Source organism: Drosophila eugracilis, unplaced genomic scaffold (genome assembly GCF_018153835.1).
Source record: "Drosophila eugracilis isolate 14026-0451.02 unplaced genomic scaffold, ASM1815383v1 contig_445, whole genome shotgun sequence".
In the NCBI taxonomy this organism is placed as follows: domain Eukaryota; kingdom Metazoa; phylum Arthropoda; class Insecta; order Diptera; family Drosophilidae; genus Drosophila; species Drosophila eugracilis.
In genome coordinates this window covers 1,111,576-1,132,515 of record NW_024573311.1, presented here as the reverse complement: position 1 = coordinate 1,132,515, position 20,940 = coordinate 1,111,576, and the positions used below count along the sequence as shown (strand labels likewise).

Below are 20,940 nucleotides of genomic sequence, written 5' to 3'. Positions count from 1 at the left end.
TGCTCATCAATCAGAGCCCTAATGAAAGCGTGTCAAGTGGAACGTGCAATGAGCTGTGTGTGTGGAGTGCAACTGTGTTTTGCGGCTCTAGTCCCGGTTAATGTAGTTGAAAACTGGCCTAAATGTCAGGAAGTAGAGAAACTCAAAGGCCGTCACTATGCTGAATCCCATAATTAGACCGAGCAAGCCACCAAAAGAAGCTGTCAAAGGAAATACAGTAATCAATAGGTATTGTGGATAATTTATTGAATTGTAATCAAGCATACCTAAAGCAGATAGCCAATTCTGGAATATGTCCGTACGGTACCTGGTGCTCATCAGATCACTGAAGAACACATGCAGCAGTATCCTGTCCGTGGCATTGCTGATTGGGATTAAGAAAGGTATTAGAAGTTAGGAGGACTTTATCTTTCTAACTATTCAGATATTAAAATGGAAGTATAACCTGTATGTTGGACGATTGGCAAAGTAACTCATATCCAGCCGTCCTGTAGTACTCTCCGAAACATAATGATTCGACTGACAGTCCGGCAGACATCCGCAGGGAAAGCTATCCGTCTCTCGAACAATCGAGAGTGAGAAATTCAAATTACCAAGAGCATGGGAAAAGAGTCCTAAAATCACCAGAGATGAGTAAGTATCACCCACAAATCTACTGCTTCACCCACTTTTGCTGTGAATCATGCAGTTGGTTTCCAGCACGCCGCACACTTTATAAGTGCCATTATTAAAAACGTAAGGCGGAAGACACCCGCAGAGATCTACGGCCATCCGGACACGGCATTCAAACATACAGTTGATAAAGGAATACCTTCGTAGTCCATGCATACTCCTCTCGCTGCCAAAGAGGCAGTTCCTCAAGGACAAGTCCATACGTCGGATATCATTGGTAGCGTAGGTAGACTCTGGATTTATCCTTACAAAACTTTCCCTTGTTGTGGTCACGACTTTGGTCTCCGAGTTCTCATCTGGAAAGTTGTAGGAATCGTGAAGGAGTAGTCGAAACCCATAGCCACTGAAGAACGTTCCGTAATAGTCAGATATCATGGGATTAAGCAGCACGGAGAGACCTGTGGGATAGCCGCAACCTGTGACCCGATAAGGTCGCTTCGGAACCTGATATGCGATTTTTCTGAAGTGTGAATTTGGTTATGCTATCATAGGAATTATTTTAGTATTCATACTTACTCTGGAAAATTATTGGTAATACCACCAAAGTAGTTAAAGGTGCAGCACTGCCCTTCCATTGTATCTATTCGTTGGAAAAGACTGTCACATCGGGTATTAATGCCCTTCCAAATGCAACTGGAGATCATATCGATGCAGTCTGGTGATAATTGCTGGGTGAGTCCTGTGAGTGTAAGATTATTGAGACTTAAAATTCGATCATAGATATGCAGTGAGCTGTTGCTGATGAGGTTGTCCACCGGCAAAAGTGTGAGATTGAAGAGGTTGTGAAGCTCCGATTTGTTAACACCAACTGGGAGTTGCCTAGAAAAATTATTGGAAATTACTTTGGGTATAGATTATCTATGTAGGGATAGAGATTGCTACAAACATTATATAATTAACTTACATTTGTTCCAGCAAACTGAGTGCCTTGTTCTTGGATATCTTGTTAAAGTTACATATAGTGACCGCTGGGAACGGAATATTCCAGGTGGGAAAGTGCGAGCTCTCGATAACGGTCACCGTTGGAGTTTCTTGACTCCAATACCAGGAGAAGACGACCAGGACAATGGATGTGATGATGGCCAGGATCACAACCACCAGCCAAAACCAACGCTCATTGCGACTGATGTCCTGTCGGGTGATGTAACTGAATCCGTGAAGGGACGTAGTCTGGCAGTAGTTCCGCATATTGTCAGTGAACCAATCTCTAAACTGGCGAAAACGATGTTTAGGGATGGATGGAATTTTGTTGATTGATGTGGATGGGATCACTGCGTCGTCGAGTGGCAGTGGTGGTAGCCATTTGTTGGGCCTGAACCTGCCGCAAATCAAAGATGCGCCGCTTCTTGAATGCCATCTCTACAGGTTGGCTTCCTTTGGGCAACTGTGACTTAGCCGAAAGGCAAGATAATTAGGACAGCTCCTAATTAGTTAGCCCTAATGACCACCCCGGTGTTTCCCACCTTTTGGTTTCGGTGACGTCGCCAAAGTATCTGTTGTCGGGTTAGCCAGTTGCATGTTGGTCGCACACACGAAAAGAATATCAACTCGAAGACCGAAACGAAACTGCAGCCCATAAATAGTCCGGTTATACCACCGAAGGTTCCTGCCCATAAAATGGGTTGTTCGATGAATGTCATTTTTAGTGGAAATACCTTGTAGGTCATTAATGGACTTGCCTATGAATGTCAGCCAGTTCTCGTACACGTCCAAGAGCAGCTGCTCGGCAATTGGTGAGTCGTAGTAGACATGGAGACGGACTTTATTTGCTGAATTTTTATAGCTAAAGTATTGATTAAAAATATTTTTATTTAAATCTAACCATAAGTATGGTTTATTTTATACAAATATTGATTTGATTAGTCCTTAACCTTAAGCACGGATAATGAATGTAAATATCTTTCAATATTGATGTTTTTTAATGGATCATAAAATCAATTCAATAATACCATATGGCTTTGAAATGAAGATTTCTTACAATTTTTCAAGAATATTTATAGCCCTAGGGAAAAATATATATTCCAATAAAAACTCAAAAGACTACAATATGTTGCACTTACCTTGAGTTATTAATGTTTTTACTCGTAGATTTCTCTATAAGTCGTATATCGCTTTGGAATTCATAGCGATTGAACTCACATGGCGGAAGGCAATCGCAGTTCTTTTGTTCTCCGTTGGTGACCTCATCATTATCTGTAAACAGTCAGAAATAAGTGAAGTTCCGTAAATATTCTGCCACATACCAAAATCCATTACACATTGCATTTGTTTTAGGCCGCAAATAGGCCAGCTTTCTTGACGAGGAGCTTTGGGTGGAACACAGGTACACAGCTTTAAGATTTCTTTGCTGCGACATTCTGCCTGGCAGTTGATTTGGTTGTACAAGTTAGATGAGATCAGAGGACGTTCTATTGGTAAGTAGCATCCTCTTTTCTGAAGAGTTAAACCCTCTACATTTTTCGAGAATCGGTTCACAAAAAGTCTTAGCATAATATGAGTTTCTGATCCGCTTGGCACTAGTAACCTTGGTGTTCCTTCGTTTGGTATTTCGTTGGATTCATGTATAAGAACCTCTAATCCACGCAAATTCGAATTTTCGAGCACTTCTTCACTAGGTCCTAAAACCAAACTGAGCCCTAAATGAGAGCTGAAAAGCTGATTTTTGTAATTAAAAATGCAGCAAAGGCGTTGATCCAGTGTCCAAATAGGCATCAGTTTCTCTAGGCAGCTTTTTCCTCGGTTTTCCCACTGACAAAATTCAATTTGAGGACAGATCGGTAAAGCCAAATCCTCTAGGAGTTCCAACCAACTTACATTTCTTATGGTTAGCTGATCTATTACAGAAGAGTTTATGGATGATAATGTCTGAAGCATTTCCACTGGCAATCTTAATTCTTCTGCTTTAGTCTGTAATCTTTTCTTTGGAAATTGTATGTAAACCGCAAATAGTGACCGCAGGAAATGGTACTTCCGCCGTGGGCTTCATCATAGTGTCTATAAAGCGTATGGTTGGTGTTTCCCTTGACATGGAAAGTGACATAATGACTAGGATAAGCGAAAGCAGAACTGCAGTGCAAATGAGCAGCCACCAGAGAGTTCGCTGCCAGGTTTTGGCACCCACAAAGATGTGAAAGCCGTGTATGCTAGCCATCTCGCAGTAGATCTCAAATCCTGTCTTCTTCTTACACAAGCCATCATCATTACGTTCTTTTAGAAATCCAAGGAATCTGGGCAGAGGCAGTTGCTGGAAGCGTTTTGAGAGACTAAGATATCATCTGAGTATTTTTAAACGTTTTAAGCTTTTTGTTAGGTTTAAATTTGTTTTCGCTTTTGGATTTTGAAATCGCTGAAGTGGCTGGCATTTATTTGGTTGCTTCGGCTTTAGGTAATTTTCAAAATTGTCCACATATATGGGTGGTGGGGAACCCTCTCTTTGTAAAGCTGACATGACAATAACAATATTCTGAAATTTTAAAGTGTTGTGAGTAAGTTAAGAATGACGCTGAACTATCCTATTTTTCTAAAAAAAGCTTTTTATATACAAAAAAAATTAAGTCATTTGGGCTCCGTGTTATAAAATTGTATCTGGGAATAACACGCCCTTAAAGCTGTTCTGTCCACAATCAACAATATCATAATTGAGGGTCAGTGGGCGTGAGTGGAGGACTTTCACCTCTATATCTGTGTGTGCTTAGTCGTAATCGAGGCAGTGTATCAATATCCATTGTTGATTTGCCTTCACACCCCCAACTGGAGAAACAATTATCCAGATATTTATTTGTCTATGCGCAACTGGCTACCGAACTACACAGGCGATAAGCTCGGTAAATATGAATAGAAAATTGTTTGCAGCAAATATATTATTATGTGAACTTCCTACTCGCTCATCCTCGTTATTGTTATTGTTTTTGACTTTGCATTGGCTTGCTAATGAGTCTATTGTTATCTACATACATACATACCTCCCTGCCGCCCACAATTACGGCGTTTAAATATTCCGCTCGTGTCATCGCTCGAAGTCCAAGTGTCATTGTAGCTCCAATTTTAAAATGGTTTTCGGGGTTTTTCCCAAAAAACTAAATTTGCACCTTCGTCAGCTGATTAATGGAACTGGGTCTGATTGCCAATCTGTTAGATTTTGATTTTCACGATTCGTAATCGCATAATCACACTGCTTTCATAATCTTTCTATACACATTTTAAGCAATTAATGTGTCAGATTGTATACAATCTTTTAAGGTGAAAAGCCCATTTAGATTTGAGGAACCTGATTTGTAATTGAAGTCGTTACAAGTTCAGCAAGTGCGGGAATGTTGTTATAAGGAAAAGAGGCTTGTGCCAAGTATTATCCCCATCAAAATGATTACTGCAAATCTATTCTTCTATTAAAAGTAATAAAGTTAAATGCTCTAGATAAATTTATAAAAAAGATATAAATTTATATGCTTATCTTATATATCACTTTATTATATATTTATTAGGAGTCAACCTAAAACTCAAAACAAGGTTCTTACTAGGATTTTTATTTTACAGGTTATAGGCTATAAGCAGCACTGACATATGCAGCATACTTTTAGGGATTACTAAAACTGCACAAGATTGACGTAGGACCCCCTTCCACTAAATTTTTATTTAATGGAAAACCCTCTCCATTAATCTATATTTTTTCCGTTATCAAATATATGTTATTTCCAAAGTTATATATCCAACTGAGGCGTAGGAAAGCTTGAGATAAATATTTTCTTTGCAAATATTTACGAACAAATATGATTTGTGGGTTAAAAAATATTTGAATTCAATGGAAATGTAAGAGCTATAAATTTTTCCCCTGAATTGGGGTTCGCATGGATTTAATTATCTCTGTGCTTGTTCCGTTTTGTTTTTTGGCCCGTTTACCGGCCCCAAGGTTGCCAAATCTTTCTAATGAGATTCCGCAGGCATTTCGCCGCTCATTTGCATGCCACGTGCCCGGGAGGCGATGTCTCCCGATTTCAGCCCCAATATATTACTCAATTATTGTTTCGATGTCGGGACTTGATAAGGGGCTTAGACTTCATCGATATCAGCTGCTTGGGTTAATCGATCCAGGACAGATGCACTCGCTTCAAGCTCGAGAGCATGGGAGTTGGGCCTAGGTTATTTTGGTGCATTTGCGTATAAATAAACCCTTGAGTAACGGAGATCGCGGGGTTCAACTCGATCGATTTGCGTCACGCAACGGTAAAGACGAGTGTGACTGCAACTGTATCTCTGAATTTGCGGTAACTTCCAGATTTTAATTCCCATTTTGACCGACTGATGTGGCCCTGAAAGAAGCAGGCACGGCGGGCTATTTTTGGGCTCCTTCAATGTAAACTCATTGTTGTTTTTCGATCAGTCGGAGGCGAGTCATCCGTCCACCCATCAATCTATCCGTCCGGTTCTTGTTTCCAGGCGCCCCCCTGCCGAGCTTCGCATTGTCTTTGGCTGTATTTATTATCATCTGGCGCTGATTTATATGGTCGTTAGCCGGCGACTTTTTTTTTTTGCAAAAACTAGAGCGAGGCTAATCTCTTGCAATTGACGCAAATTGATTTTGCACTCGAAATCGAACGTTCTGCCTTGGCTTCGATTCATGTTTATTCCCACTTTGGATGAGTTGTGCGGTTCCAAAAAAGGAAAGAACGTGCCGGGTTCTACGATGCAGAAAACGTGATCGCTTCAAAGTCATAATTTCCTAGGAGGTCAGTGGGTTTCCATTGAGCCTGACTTAATAGTTTCTATCTAATTAGTAAGGAGATCATTCACAAGCCATGTGCTTAAAGAACTTATTAGCGTGATATTCATATTTCTATTTCTGGGCCTTATAATTTAAGGATCTGGTCGAGTTTCTTTGACTCGAAGTAGTTTTTATGACAGTGGCAGATGGTGACTGGAAAAGTGGAAGTTTGACTACAGTCTCTCGGACAGATTGTTTTTCAAAATCTGTTTGTTTGTCACGCTTTAAGATCATGTGTTTAGCAATCTTCAAAAAATAACAAAAAAAACTCAATTAAAGGGGATGACATAATGCGATTAAAAAGAAAGTCTACCCAGATTGTTATTCTGTGGCGAAAGATTTAATGGCCAATTTCGAACACGATCAACTGGCTAAAACACAAGGCAGCCGTTGTTTTCTGTTTTCCTCATCGAAACGAATCAATCAAATTGTTTACACGCCCATAAATAATTATTCTTTTGTTTGTTTGTTGTTGCCACTCGGCTGCCCTGTTGGTCAGGTTCTAATTTTATTTTCGCCAGCAATTCTCAGCTTCTCCTTGTTTTTGTTTCTGTTTTTTTTTTTTTATTTGGGGCATGACCCCCCTGCAGATTATCACCGTTGCAAAGAATCGCTTTTGCAGCTTTATCAGCGGCTCGCGCCATTCACATGTTGTGACACTATTTTTAGAAACAGTTTGCTACAAAATCATTCACAAAACAAATGACACTTAGCAGAAATTAACAGGTTGATAGCCTCTAGAGGAGTGCAAAATCTCGTGCAAAACAAAATTAACTTTTAGTGCGTTCGGCCGCGGAAATGGGAGCACATGGGGTTCAAATTGTTGCCAGGCCAGGATATTTCAATTAGTGTGGAGTGGTCGCAATAAAAAATACCACTTGGTTTTTAGTTTCTCAGAAAGGGGGCTTTTGAGAGCGAAATTTCACAGAATCTACAAATTTACGCGAACTTATTGTGACGAACACCATTGCTTATGGGAAATCTTCCATTAATCTGAAAATTCATATATTTCTTATCAGCTTCAGAATTCATCTTGACTACATTGTGACGTTTGTCGGTCAGGCCATGTCCATACTAATCAGTACATAAATCTGTTGAAATTACGAGGAAAGTTTTCAAACATTTTCTTGACAGTCATTTCCTGTCGATTCTTATAGTCAACATTCTAGTTGGAAAGTCCAAAAAAAACCTTAGATGTTAATGAATCATTGGAATTTATTTAATTAATTTTTGGTAATAAATTTCTAAGAATTAATTACTCTACGTTTTCTGTTCCTCTTAAGTTATTCATTAAAAAATACGCTCTGTTATATAGGTTATATGGTACTTTCCCAACAATTGTTCTGTGCACTTCGTTTCTATTTATATTTTTCAAGGGGAGAAACCACAAAATGGCATATTTGGATATTGTAGAACAGACAGTTACTACAGCTGGTTAAACACTTGGTTTATCTTGCGGCTTTACACGTTTCGTTTCGTTTATATGAGTAAAGTCAAATACTAAACCTCAAACAGAAACAGAACAATGGGAAATACTTGAAGCTTATGAAACATTCTACAAAGATATCGAAGTATGGTTAACACACACTTCACTTTCAGTACCGACAAATTGAAGGGCACTTCATATACCCGTACCTATGTACGTAAAGCTAAATCAAAAACTTTGAAAATGAAGAAAAGTTCAAGTCAAATATAAAGCAAGTTCAATGCTCTCACAAAAGAATTAAATTCTGTAGACGTTAAGTAAAAATGCAAAATTTGACTTGTCCATTTTGATTACCAAATCAATTTGTTTTAAATTCTTAAGGCCAATACAGGTAGGTGAGAGGGTGACTGATCTTGAGAAAATCCTTTCAAACACGTTCTGCTCTGGATTAATCAATGCCAAGCATTTAAACCCACTCACAGTTAGATTTGGAGATACCTATTCTAATTTTAAACTCATTTTTCATTTTCCCAGCTGAGCAATTTAATTGTTTGAGCGGCGCCAAGCTGGCGTCTATAGTTCTCTTTATTCGTACAAATATATATATTTCTATATATGAAGATCGGCTACAACCAGTACAAACACTCCCACATAGAGAAACATGTTAATGAGGAACGCTTTTTCGGCGTTTCGCTGGTCTTTGCGTTTTGTTGACTGAGCTTAATACTGTGACGTCAGGAAAGTCATTGAGCTATAATTTAATAGCGAGCGACTTCTCCGGCTGTCTGTCTGTCTGGTTAAAAAGAAGAAGAAGAAAAACTATAGCAAACATTCTGTGTGGAGTGCGAGTATGATTGAATTCCAAACAAGAGGAAGAGAAGCCAACGGAGCTACCTGAGCGCAATATTAAGTTACACTTATGACGAACGATTCCGATTTCGAATCCGAATCCGATGTTGAATCCGATTCTGAGCCTGAGCCAGTCCAGTCAGCTACGATAAAGTCGCGAGATTAAAAAAGTCAAGTGACAAGACAACCAAGTGCGTCAATCGTCGGGGCAAAAAGCGAAACAACATGGTGACGGAGTACAAAAGTCCGTCTGCATTGGTGGCATCTTGGTTTCTTTTTTGCTCCTGAGCTGAGTGCATCTGGCATCTGGGTTCTTTGTCTGGTGCTCTTAGCCACTGGTGCGTGCAGATGGCCCATCCGCATCCCTTCACCCAAAGCCGCCAGCCGTCGAAAGCCAGCGATCGTGACAAAGAAATTTCACGCAAATATTGCGTTTGACGTCAGGCCTACGATGATGATGAGGTTGATCAGGGTCTGGAACCGGGGCTGGGCTTTTCAAATGGGCTGCCTTAAAGTTGGGATCTCTGATTATTCACTCAAGTGGGAAGTGCCATTTGAATCGAGATGCGAGACGCCAATAATATCGCTTAATTGAAGTGCAGCCCCAGCAATGCGATTCAGTGCAGGAAGGGGTTTCAATTTTAAAAGGGGTGTAGTTTTAACCTAGGTTTATGAGGTATAGTATTTCATTTATGATAAAAAAGTTTATGCTTAAATTATTATAGAATTTAATTAATAATTCCGGATAAAAAAATTCTAGCTGTCATTCCAACTAAGCTTTTCGAAGATCCTGAAAATTTGTTTCATACAAAAGTTGTCTTTGATTTTTAAAAATTCTTTATAGTTTTAATAAATAAATTATTGTTTAAATATGTACATATTTATTATTATATTAGAACACTATTATTCATTAGTTAACAATAATATTTATCTATTTCATAAGAAAATATTATAGCTCTTTTCAAATATATTTATAAGCTTGGTTTTTCAATGTTGATTATTACGTCCGACACTGGTTTTTTTTATCGATCGTTATAATTGCAATGTATGAGCAGCTAACTAGGGCAACTTATTATTAATCGCTTCAGCTACGCCGGAATGGTAATTATAGCCAGAATAGTGTTGTCGGGAAATGGCTCGTGTTCGTCGGATCACGTGCCCGGGAAACTATTGTTACTCATACGCCACGTTGCCGCCTGCAGACGAAAAGTTCAATGCATTTCTCGAGGCATTTTCCCAAGTAATTAACATATGATGGCTTTGCATTACAATGACGAGGTCTGCGACAACTGACGACTGACGCAGTTGCCATGTGGGAACCGAAAAGAGGTGGAGGATCCAAGGGGGAGAATGCAACTCGAACTCGAGGGTTTGTATGTCACTCAAGCCCAGACTGACGCACGCATCTCGATGGTATAGAGATTGGGAGCGGGAAAGGAGATGGGAAAGGGTATTGGATTTGTATCGAAATTCACAATAAATATGCGCATATGGCCAGTATAGGTATTCTTTGGCCGATGGCCATGAACTCGATGGCTCTGCAAAAATTGGCGCAGATTTCGGCGACAGTTTGCATAATCCCCCGATCCCGAAACATTGCGCAGTTAAGTTGGATTTGCATTGCAGATGGGTCCGGGAATTTCGCCAAGTTCAACAACAGCTCAGATAAAAGAATAAGTCGAGACGGTTCAATGTCTGACCTTAAATGGCGCCATCTGTCTGTCCTCCAGTTCTTGCCGCCCTCTGGACTCCCAGATCACTCTTTTGCGCGTTGACAAAATAAAAATCTGCTGTTGTTTCTTCGGGTCTAGGATTCTATGAGCTCTCCCAGCTATAATGTATTCGCTTTCAATTGTTTTCCCTTTCTTTGCGATGTGAAATTCCAAGTAAACAATAGTTGTGATCGTACTTCGGCGAGCCCTCAGAAATAGAAAAGAGGCGGAATAGCGATCGACGCATTTGAAATTCCTTGTTTACTATATAGTAAGCTATGGATTAATCTCAAAATGGTTTTGGTAGAATCATCATGACATTTACATTCAAGGTGACGAAGGCAGGAATGGTTAGGGATTTTCCACCATTTTAGCAATTTATATTTTAAGATTCTGAAGGTTAAGAACCTGTAATTGAAATATACACAAATTCTATATGATCTTTGATATTAGACTTTAGTTTAATGCATATAATGAAAAGCATGCTTAAAAATTACTCATTGAATAGAAAAAATTCCCTAATTTTTCTGTTTTGTACATATGTGACGTCAATTGCCAATTCATTTATTTAAATTTAGTTTCTAACCGACATAAAAATAAAAATAGTTTTTCATAATTTTAATTTTGTCAAAAATGAATAAAATCGAATTGTTTGGCTTCTTACTGAGTTCAATAAATATGTTTATAAAGTATTATATAATCTACTTTATACTGATTACTAAAGATCGCGCTATTTTTAGATTTTAACTTTTACCAAGACTCAAGACAATTCCAGCTTTACACTTTCTCAGAACCTTCAAATTCTTCCAATCAAAGACATAAAGTGTAGACATTCTATAATATGTATAACAATATAATAAAATAATTAAGTGAGATCAAGATCATCTATATGGTATTTTTAAATTGTGATCTTGTTATTATTGCGTTGTGATTATTGCGTTATACATGTTAAATTTGCATATATTAAAACATGATCCCTCCTACTTTTTATCGCTCCCAACGTTTTATTCCTGAAATATCCAGAAGTCTATATTGATCAAGAGGGTGTAACCCATCCCCTCTCTTTAACTCTCCCTTGCGCTCTTGATTAGTTCTCCCCAGAGAGTGAGCAAGATCCCAAACGTAACTCTCCGGCACTCCAATTCCCAGAGAGCACTTCGTCGTTTTCCCGAGACACGAACAATCAACGACGATTGCCGATTCGGCAGATCACAAAACTGGCTGCCATATGGCAAAACCAGTTAGTCGTCAACCAGAGCAGCCAGACAACGTAACGCCTTGATTCTCGCCGGACTCACCGATTTGCCGCGATCGTTAGTGTCTGTATACAGTTCCCAACGGAACCGAGCGATAAAGATAAATGTGCAAAAACAAAGCGCACTTAGATAAAGATAACGAAGTTTCCATGCCAAAGCACAGTGCAAGTGAAGTGAAACGAGAACGCAATTTTGAATAGGAAATATAAAAGTACTGAGATATAGAAGCCGAGACTCGGAGTCAGAATGCAAATGTGCCGAGCATAAAGCGTGAAAATCAACGAGTTGCCCCCAAACGATATAAACAGCTAACTTGAATACAACCAACTAAGTGAAACCAAGTGCGCCGAGTACCCGATCCGAATGACTATGACTTCAACGGTGCTCCAGCGGCCAATTCAAGCCAAAGCCGAGAAGAAGGCCTCAAAGTCAGCTAACTCAACGAGAAGTCGATCCACAATGGCCTGGTCAAATGAAAAGCTGCGCTTCTCCTGCATTGACAACATCGGCCTGAAGCAGCTATGGAAACTAATTGCCTTGGACACGAGTGCTTCCTCCAAGCAGCGCAATGCCATGATGTTGGATGTAGAGCAGCAGCAACAGCAGCAGCAGCAGCAGCAATCAAACAATAACAACGAGGTAAGTGACCGACAGAAAAGAAAGCTTGTAAGACACAAACAAACACAACAACCCAACCAACCAACCGATAAAGTGACGTCAATGAGGATTGGGGCAACGCATCCACATCCGCGTAGAAAGCCAACTTGCAGAGAAAGTGACCAAAAAAAAAAAAAACAGACAAAAAACATACAAAAAAGAGTTACGAAGTGGTGTTTAAACTCTGACTCCCGGGCCTTGAATGACGTCTGTTTGTTGTTCATATATTGTTGAAACAACTGTGGGACCCACCCAGCTACCCAACCACCCAGTCACCACCCGAACTATGCGAAATGCAAACAGAGTGTGGGAGATCGGTCTGGAATTTCAATAATCCACGTAACGCCAATTTGCATACCACGGCGGATTGGGGCGGTTTGGGACGGATAGGAGGGCCTGCGCTAATTAAAGCCCAGCAACGAGACCCGTAAACGTAACTCAGCCGGACATGGCCAGTTATGATCACACATCTGACAGCAGATTGAGATACGGACTCGCCAGAGGCGTCGCTTGTCCGCCAATGGACAATCGAATCGATTCATTTGATTCCGTTTTATTAAAGACAATTGATTCGTTGACAAAAGGCAAGAGACTGAGATGGAGATTCATCTCCCTTTTGAGGCAAGTCCTTATTTCTCCCAATTGACAAAAAACCATTTATTTGAGTTCCAAGGTTTATTGACTCCTCCCTTTTTTCTCTAAGTGTATCTAGCTTCAACGAGCTAAGCACTCTTAAGTATTTCAAGTGTCAAGTGCAGCGGCCCACACTCTTTATGGCCTCAGCTATTATCGGTTAATTTCGGCCATTTTTAATTTTTCGCTAGTCTAAGATCAAGGCTTCTGACAAGAGCGAAGGCTATTATAAGTTTGGCGATCGGGTTTGGGGCCACTAATCTAGTTTCTAATTTAAACCGTGGATATTCCCCTTAAATCCCCGTCATCTTAATTATGTCGCCAATTTTGTTGGCTGAAACTTGCGGTGAATGTCAAACTTTCGCAGAGTGATTCACATGGATGAATGCATTAAAGGGAAAGACGTTATTTATACTGACGCATATAGAGGGTCTAAGCGAATCCGGTTCTCCTCTGGCTAACGGTTACTCATGACCAACGAACCACTAGAACTGCGACTTAGATTGATGGCGATGCTAAAAGATTGTGTGATGGTTAAATGGTCGAAGTTTTCTGATAGTTTCTGCCCCTGGGACACGGATCTAACCCTCGGCTGATGATATTTTTATAAATTTTTTAAACCAACTGGTTTGAGCACCCCTTGGCCCCCATCCTCACCCCTCATCACCCTTCCTGGCGAGCCCCTCGCCCTGCGTTCACTGGATTGACGTCAATGCAAATAAACTCTCCGGCGGACCGAGACTATCGATATATCGATTAAATCCCCACTTTGAGACAGTCTGGGCCAATGCCTTGGGAGCGTCTCGGGAATCGTCTTATAATGTCAGGGCTGTGTTCTACAAAACCTGCGAAGGCTGCTGCACCTGAGTCACGCCCACAGAATGGGCATCCTGGAAAAAACCAGTTCTCGGTAACACGTTGCAGGTTCAGGGCCAAAAGCCACTAGCTTCTAGGCGGTTTAGGTTGGACCTTAACATAAGATGCCCTCTGTGGGGGATCAAGAACTATACACTCGGAGTCAAAAAATAAAATTCGGCAGGTTGATTTTGTTTAATTAACAACTCAGCCAAAGTGCCTTGACGTCACACGCATAAATTGATTTAAGCAAAGTTTTTGTTTTGCCTTTTTTTGTGTGCTTTAATTTTTTTGTTGCTATTCCTGCGGCTGTTTCTGTTTCGGTTTCTGTCGGTTAACACGTTCGTCCGGCGGCTATAGAAAATGTTAAGTAGTCATAAATAAACACTACTAAACTGTGAGCTTAGTTAAACGCCAAAAAATCAACAAGAAAAAATAAATAAAAAAGAATAACTAAAAATAACGTTGAGGCTGAAAAAGCGGCCAAAACGCACTCAGAACCCGAACTCGATCTCGAATTTGAACCCTAATAAAGGCGAACCGAATCGCTCAAGCGAAAAATGCTGTAATTTTTTTGCTGTCCGATGTCAGATTTAAAGTTAATTATTGTTTTGTTCGCTCTGCGGTTTCGCTTTCCAGCTGTCAGAAGTGATTTTCACTGAGGTTTTCCATCAGCGATTTTTCCCTGTGATGTGGCCATACACCAGTGCACAGAATCCAGACGGTGGTGAGATAATAAAACATATAATTCCATATAAAAATGAAGTAATATTATAAGGTATCGGGACCAGATTCTCCCACAGTATGACGCACTTATACTAATCCAAATTAATGCCCAGGTGCTAATTTCAACCAGGTGGTCTACGTGCAAAAATGTGCAAATATATCGGCCATTTAGAATGGGCTCGTTGGCAATCTGTAGTAAATGCAGTTGTAAAACAAGTAGTCAATGAATAAAAGCCGCTGACGTCGACTATTTCGATCGCGGCTATAATTAAATACCCGTTAACTCCGAAGCGTAACGTGTAACTCTCGATAAAGGTCAGTGCTGACGACACGAACCTCGTCGAACCTCGAATATTGGTTAATGGAATTTGATAGGCGGTACGCTCCACCTCAATCGAATGTGACATCTTATTAGCGCCTAATTAATACATAATAGAGGGGTTTTTGGTTTACGATCAATATGGAAATTCGAGCAGAAAAGACCGATAAATCGGACTGTCAGAAGATGTTCTCATTACCATATTTCCAAATGCCGAATGATTCTGTTATCTAAATTTCACATACAAAACTAATTTGCCAGTCAGCAGAATCGTGTGTTGGGGCGCCATTCATTATCTCTAACCTACATATATCTTGGGGGCTTTCGCAGTTAATCCAGTGTATTTGCACCCTCAAATCAAATATTTTCCAACCGCAAAATGCCGCAATATGATAAGAACAAGATCATACCATACCCAGCTGATAAGGAGCGATGACCCTGGCAACGGGTGTTCACTGTGGTTTCGCTATTCAACCCTTTTACCCCTACCTCCTGGCACGCGTGACGAATTTGTGCCACATATGCAAATTTGCTTGGCTTACGTAAAGATTCGCATTCGGAGCAATGCTATTAACCCAAGATTACGACCGTTGGCATGGGATCTGGTTAAATAAGACGCAGCGTTATCTTAGGCCAGTTAAGATACGATAATAGTGGGGAGATAGCGAAAAACAAGAGCAGAAGCAGATTGGCGGCTATATAAGAAGCTGAGGCATAAACAAGTTCCAAGGCATTTACCTTAATTAGTCAATTAATCAAAGCGGTGGAGTGAGGATCAGATCGAATCGTATTGAAACCGATTGGGTTGTATTGGATCGGATCGCCTTCTACGCTGACAGGTCGTTATTTGTTATGGCCAATGCTTATGGCTCAATTCGCATAGGCAGCACAAACAAAAACAGGCGACAACAAAAACAAACGCCAACTTTGCATACTAAGTGCCTCATTAGGGACACGGCAGTGCCGGGGATCGGTCGTAAACCACACACGACGACCCATCAAGCTGCGCTCTCCGTCTTTTTATATAAGCATAAACAAAACGGGCCGCTTAGAATTTTTCGCCGTTTGGCAATGCATTCGGTTTGAATAATTAATTAACGCCTTCGTGAGTCACAGTTGGGCAAAATCTAAAATTAATTCTAAACAAAAAAAATGCATTACACTGTTAAATGCAATTACAATTTACATTTACATTTTTTATTGATATATATATATTTTTATATTTTTGTTTACTTCTAAACTAACAAAATGATTTTTGTTTTCTATCATTACAGCGGATTCCCAATGAGAACTGCGACAACTTGGCCGACTATTTGAGTCACCAAAGAGCGGCCCAGGCACAAAAGAATCACATCCAATCCCAGGCCCCCGCCCAGATGTCCCTGCTGAAATTCTTGGCCATTGTAAGTACCCGTTGTTTTCAATCCTGTCATGTCAATTGGACAGAAACTTTCCACCTTCCACGCTTCCTGTTTAAAGCCTCAGACAATGTGCGATCGGTTGGCTTGCGGGTTGCCTGCATAAATTTCACGTTTACGAGGCTCGGGGCGTGGCTCTGCGGCTGGCAAATAAAATTTGTTTGATTATTTATAATCGCTGCCGGGGGACAGTAATGTTTCGCACTCGCGAAAGACCGATGCAAACCCGTTCCCAGCCGCGATAATTGTGCGATTTATCAATGAATTCGTATTCCGTTTTTACTAAGATCATTTCTTCTTTTGTTTGCAGAATGCTCTAGAGTTGAGTGCCCCAGCAACGCCACATCTCCTTCAGCATCAGCAGACTCAGACGCAGGCGAAGCCCCAAGGCTGGATGCAGCTTTCCGGTCACCCAGAGAGGTAAGGATCATAATATAATATGGATGGATATAAATGGATTAAACTCCGTTTTATTAAGTTTTAGTAGGAAATGGTGGAAAATCCTTTAGTTAATGGATTAGTTTTATTGTAATTGGCAATTATAAAAGTCATTTTACTGCAATGCAAAAATTTTAATGAGTTCCTCTAAAATCTTTTCTTTTCATTTCAGCATTGTTCCCACGTCTACCGGAATAGTGCGCAAACGCATCTCGGGATTCGAGGACAGCGAGGTGAAAGCTTATCGATTGATCTGCCAAGAACCACAGACCGCCCAGATAGTACCCGCTTACTTTGGAATACAAGAAGTGCAGGCCCAGCAATACATTGAACTGCAGGATCTCCTGGCCGGCTTCCGGGATCCTTGTGTGATGGACATCAAGATGGGCAGCCGCACCTTCCTCGAATCGGAGGTTAGCAATGCCACCCTGCGACCGGATCTCTATCAGAAGATGATCGCTGTTGATGCTGGAGCACCAACGCCAGCAGAGCACGAAGCACGAGCGATTACCAAGCTGCGATATATGACCTTCCGGGAGTCTCTGTCCTCCTCACACTCCAAGGGATTCAGGATTGAGGCACTGCGTTTACGTGGACGACCTCCTGTCAAGGACTTTGAAGACCTGCCGGACAAGCGACCAGATTGCCCAGACTATTGAACAGTTTCTGGCTGCCAGGCGATCCGTGCAGAAGGAGCTTCTCAAGCGACTAAAGCACATGCGTCTGGTTATCGAGCAATCATCCTTCTTTGCCCGCCACGAAATCGTTGGCTCTAGCATCTTTATCGTCTATGATGACGATAGGGTTGGCGTTTGGCTGATTGATTTTGCCAAGTGCCGGGAGCTGCCACCCCATATTAGGGTTGACCATCGCAGCGCCTGGACTCCGGGAAATAGAGAGGAGGGTCTGCTCCGTGGAATGGACGAGCTCATCCGCTCCTTTGAGGAGGTCTACGCCCGCTGCGGTTCCCATCGCAGCTGCCTTAAAATCTAATTGATAGATCGATTGCAACTGCAGCTGGATCTGCACCAAAAGACTGATCACTCAAGCTCCATTTGTACAGATAGAAAGAAAGAGAATAGAGAAGGATTCATCTCATCGTCCGGGCTGAGCTCCACCTTATATTACATTTCCTTTCCATATTGGAAAATCTTGAACTCAGCTCGGTTATAAAATGTAAGACTAGCTGGAGAAAAAATTAACGATTAGTATTGATCACCAAGCAGCATTTGTTTGATTAAAACAGGTTTAAACTAAGTATTTGTGGAAAAAATCTTAATCTAAACACAAAAAATAAAATATCTTAAGAATATTAAACTTTGCTTTTGTTTTAATTATAATGGGGATATATTTTTGCGGTTAAAAATAGGAACTAAAAATTTAACTCCGTTAATTTCATGTCATTCATTGTTAACTGTTAACTTAATGAATAGAATAATTTACGGAATAACTAATCACAAGAGAAAAGATAAATTTTATTTTTCGGACTTAAGTCAAATTAGTTAACAGTTTGTAAATTAGGAACTTAACAGCAGTATGTTAAATTGTAAATATGGGACTATTCAGTATGTTGAATATTTATGTAAAATTATAATTTGCTGGCTTATTTACCTTCCTGGATGTGGTCACACTAGGCGGTTTGTTATTAACGTGATTTTTCATTTTAAGGATGAATACAATTCGTCCATGTGGCTGCAAGGGCGTGCGAACATGTTTGGGATGCGAGAAGGACTTTCAGATAACAAAGCCATCGCTGCAGGAGCAGTTCCAACAACTGGATGCTTGGACATACTGCGTTCACTGTGAACTTTTACAGCCCGGTTGGGATACCTCCAAAGTGCAAAAAGATCATGAGAATCACAAAAAGGACGAAGGTCTTCCTCTGCCGGGCATCCTGGTGCAGGAAGGATTTCTTAGCGAGAAGGAGGGTTCCCAACTTATAGCTGACTTAGACGCACTGCCCTGGGATATTTCGCAGAGCGGAAGGCGCAAACAGAACTTCGGCCCCAAGACGAATTTTAAGAAGCGGAAGCTTCAGCTGGGTTCATTTGCTGGATACCCCCGAACCACGGAGTACATTCAGCGCCGATTTGAAGAGGTTTCCCTGCTCCGTGGCTTTCAGACAATCGAACAGTGCTCATTGGAGTATGAGCCCACCAAGGGTGCAAGCATAGATCCCCACGTGGACGACTGCTGGATCTGGGGCGAACGAGTAGTGACAGTTAACTGCCTTGGGGACGCCGTGCTCACCCTAACTCCCTATGAAGTCCAGCAAGCGGGGAAATACAATTTGGACTTGGTGTCCCACTACGAAAAAGAACTGATGTCGCCGCTGCTAACCGAGGATCAGCTGGCCAAGTACGAAAGAAAGGTGCTGCGCATACCTATGCCGAAGTAAGTCACATAACTATACACTCTTTCGTTGGTTTACCAAGCGGTTTTATACATTTTAGCCTCTCGTTAATTGTTCTGTATGGACCGGCGAGATATCAGTTCGAACATTCTGTTCTCCGCGAGGATGTCCAGGAACGACGGGTTTGCATTGCTTACAGAGAGTTCACGCCCATGTATATTAGCGGAGATGACATTCAAAAGGGTGACCCTGTGAGGGAAAAGTCACAGATATTTTGGGAAATAAAGAAGCCAACGGCTGTGTAAATCTTAAAATTGACAAGATATTGGTAGGCAGCTTTAGGAAATAAAATCAAAGATCAGGGGGATTACTATTGTGTATATGTTAGTACACTTTTATTATGTACCAGGGTTGTCCTGACTCGCGCTGGCTGGTTTGTAATCGAGTAATGCCACCTGAGCAGGTAGTTGTACTCCATGAATCTTTTTTAAATGGGCTCTTAGGTTGCTACTGGTGCTAAAAGGTGTTAGAGCAAACAACACACTGGTGGTGAGAGTGCTTGCGGCGAATGTGTTCGTTGAGATCGCGCACTTTGGCAAAGGCAGTGGTGCAGTACTTGCAGACATGCGAGTTGCGCACATGGGTTTTCAAATATTGCGGGGATGCATAAGCCAGAGGGCAGTACTGGCATTTGTAAATTGCTTGGCTGCCACTAGGCTCTACGTCTAGCAGGCGATTAGTCTCATTGTACTCGTCAAGGTTGTAGTGCTTCAGTTCGACGGCTGCGTAGTCTACGGTGCGCACCTCGTAGGCTGGCTCTTCTAGCTGCTGCAAGCGGGATTCGGTCAAATCCAGTCGTGGTTGGGCCGTAGTGGCGGGAAGGAACTCGGAGACAATAAGCGAGTCCTGATTTGCCAGTTTCTGTGAGGGCTTTGGACTAGGGTCTGTTTTTCTTTCTGTTTCTTTTGCTCCTGTCTGCGGTTCTAGAACTATAAAATCAAATGGTGAAAACTCCTCCCAGGTCTCGAAACCCTCTTCAGCATTTGTTTCAGGCTGCTCCTTCTTCAGAGTTTCCACATCCTGGCACATTTCAACCTCTGCGTCATTGTATAGCTGCAGAAGCTGCTGGTTGGCAAACTTAAGTTTCCGATAAAAGGCGTAGTGCAGTTGGCACTCCTTCAGACAGCCACTGCAGATCATGGGCAGCTCTTCAGTTAGATTAAGATCTATATTCTGGGGGATAATGATTGTATTGCTTGATGTTTAGCTTTCTTCAATGGGCATACCCTGCCGAACATGGTATGAATCAGCTCGAGAACTGTTTGTTCGGAGCTGCCGCTGCTTCTGTGCTCTCGGATGTCCACAGAAGCGCTGTCTACAAAGCAAATCCGGCATAATTTACGCAGGTCCATCACAATGAAAGTATATTATGCATTGAAACTTCAACAAAAAAATGTAAACAATAGTGTGGTTGGCTATTGTTACCAAAAAGATCTCTTTCCGAAAAAATAGTATATTTGGTATATTTATTTTTTGTTTAACGTCTGACTTGCGGTCTTACCAATTTTTCAAACTTTGAATTATTTAATTTTTTTCTTCTAATTTTAAAATTATTTCTTATTTTAAGAAAAAAATTAGTCGTTTAATTCTCTTTTCAAAATAAATTTTTATTCAGTTTTTTTGTTTTTGTTGCAATCATGTCTCTCGATTTTTAATATTAATTTGTTTATTATTTAAATCATTTAATTCCTTTGTTTTTTCGCTTAAAATTAATTATTATCGTCAATGTGACGAAAGTTATTTGTCTGCCAATAATACTTATTGACAACAGACTTCTTGCTAATTTTTGGTTTCTGTTTTTAGCCATT

General features: G+C 40.9%; 5 protein-coding genes across 5 annotated transcripts; 2 read left to right on the top strand and 3 right to left on the bottom strand.

The window, feature by feature from the left end:
* Nucleotides 1-52: 52 nt before the first annotated feature.
* LOC108110937 (sodium channel protein Nach) lies at nt 53-2,029 on the bottom strand. Its single transcript, XM_017220230.2, is given in 7 exon segments — nt 53-200; nt 267-364; nt 446-614; nt 669-1,132; nt 1,189-1,491; nt 1,577-1,905; nt 1,907-2,029. Coding segments are annotated over 7 exon segments (1,599 nt in total). The 3' UTR covers nt 53-87.
* Nucleotides 2,030-2,099: 70 nt separating this feature from the next.
* On the bottom strand, nt 2,100-4,703 carry LOC108110463 (pickpocket protein 11). The gene is given in 6 exon segments (XM_041819081.1): nt 2,100-2,278; nt 2,352-2,455; nt 2,733-2,865; nt 2,916-3,542; nt 3,610-4,135; nt 4,635-4,703. Coding segments are annotated over 6 exon segments (1,638 nt in total).
* A 6,943-nt stretch (nt 4,704-11,646) lies between these two features.
* On the top strand, nt 11,647-18,036 carry LOC108111116 (inositol-trisphosphate 3-kinase homolog). The gene is given in 5 exon segments (XM_017220466.2): nt 11,647-12,312; nt 16,138-16,266; nt 16,592-16,701; nt 16,892-17,333; nt 17,335-18,036. Coding segments are annotated over 5 exon segments (1,335 nt in total). The 5' UTR covers nt 11,647-12,036; the 3' UTR covers nt 17,713-18,036.
* A 309-nt stretch (nt 18,037-18,345) lies between these two features.
* LOC108111222 (alpha-ketoglutarate-dependent dioxygenase alkB homolog 4) lies at nt 18,346-19,386 on the top strand. Its single transcript, XM_017220623.2, has 2 exons — nt 18,346-19,113; nt 19,173-19,386. Exons 1-2 carry the CDS (start codon nt 18,389-18,391, stop codon nt 19,375-19,377), a joined length of 930 nt encoding a protein of 309 aa, XP_017076112.2. The 5' UTR covers nt 18,346-18,388; the 3' UTR covers nt 19,378-19,386.
* A 53-nt stretch (nt 19,387-19,439) lies between these two features.
* LOC108111221 (transcription factor E4F1) lies at nt 19,440-20,635 on the bottom strand. The gene is given in 3 exon segments (XM_017220622.2): nt 19,440-19,593; nt 19,595-20,305; nt 20,359-20,635. Coding segments are annotated over 3 exon segments (960 nt in total). The 5' UTR covers nt 20,485-20,635; the 3' UTR covers nt 19,440-19,470.
* Nucleotides 20,636-20,940: the final 305 nt, after the last annotated feature.

Excerpts from the sequence above, each read along its gene's own strand:
- LOC108111222 (XM_017220623.2), top strand. The coding sequence starts at position 18,389 with ATGAATACAATTCGTCCATGTGGCTGCAAGGGCGTGCGAACATGTTTG. Across the intron at positions 19,114-19,172 it reads CTGCGCATACCTATGCCGAA|CCTCTCGTTAATTGTTCTGT; the intron begins GTAAGTCACATA and ends TATACATTTTAG.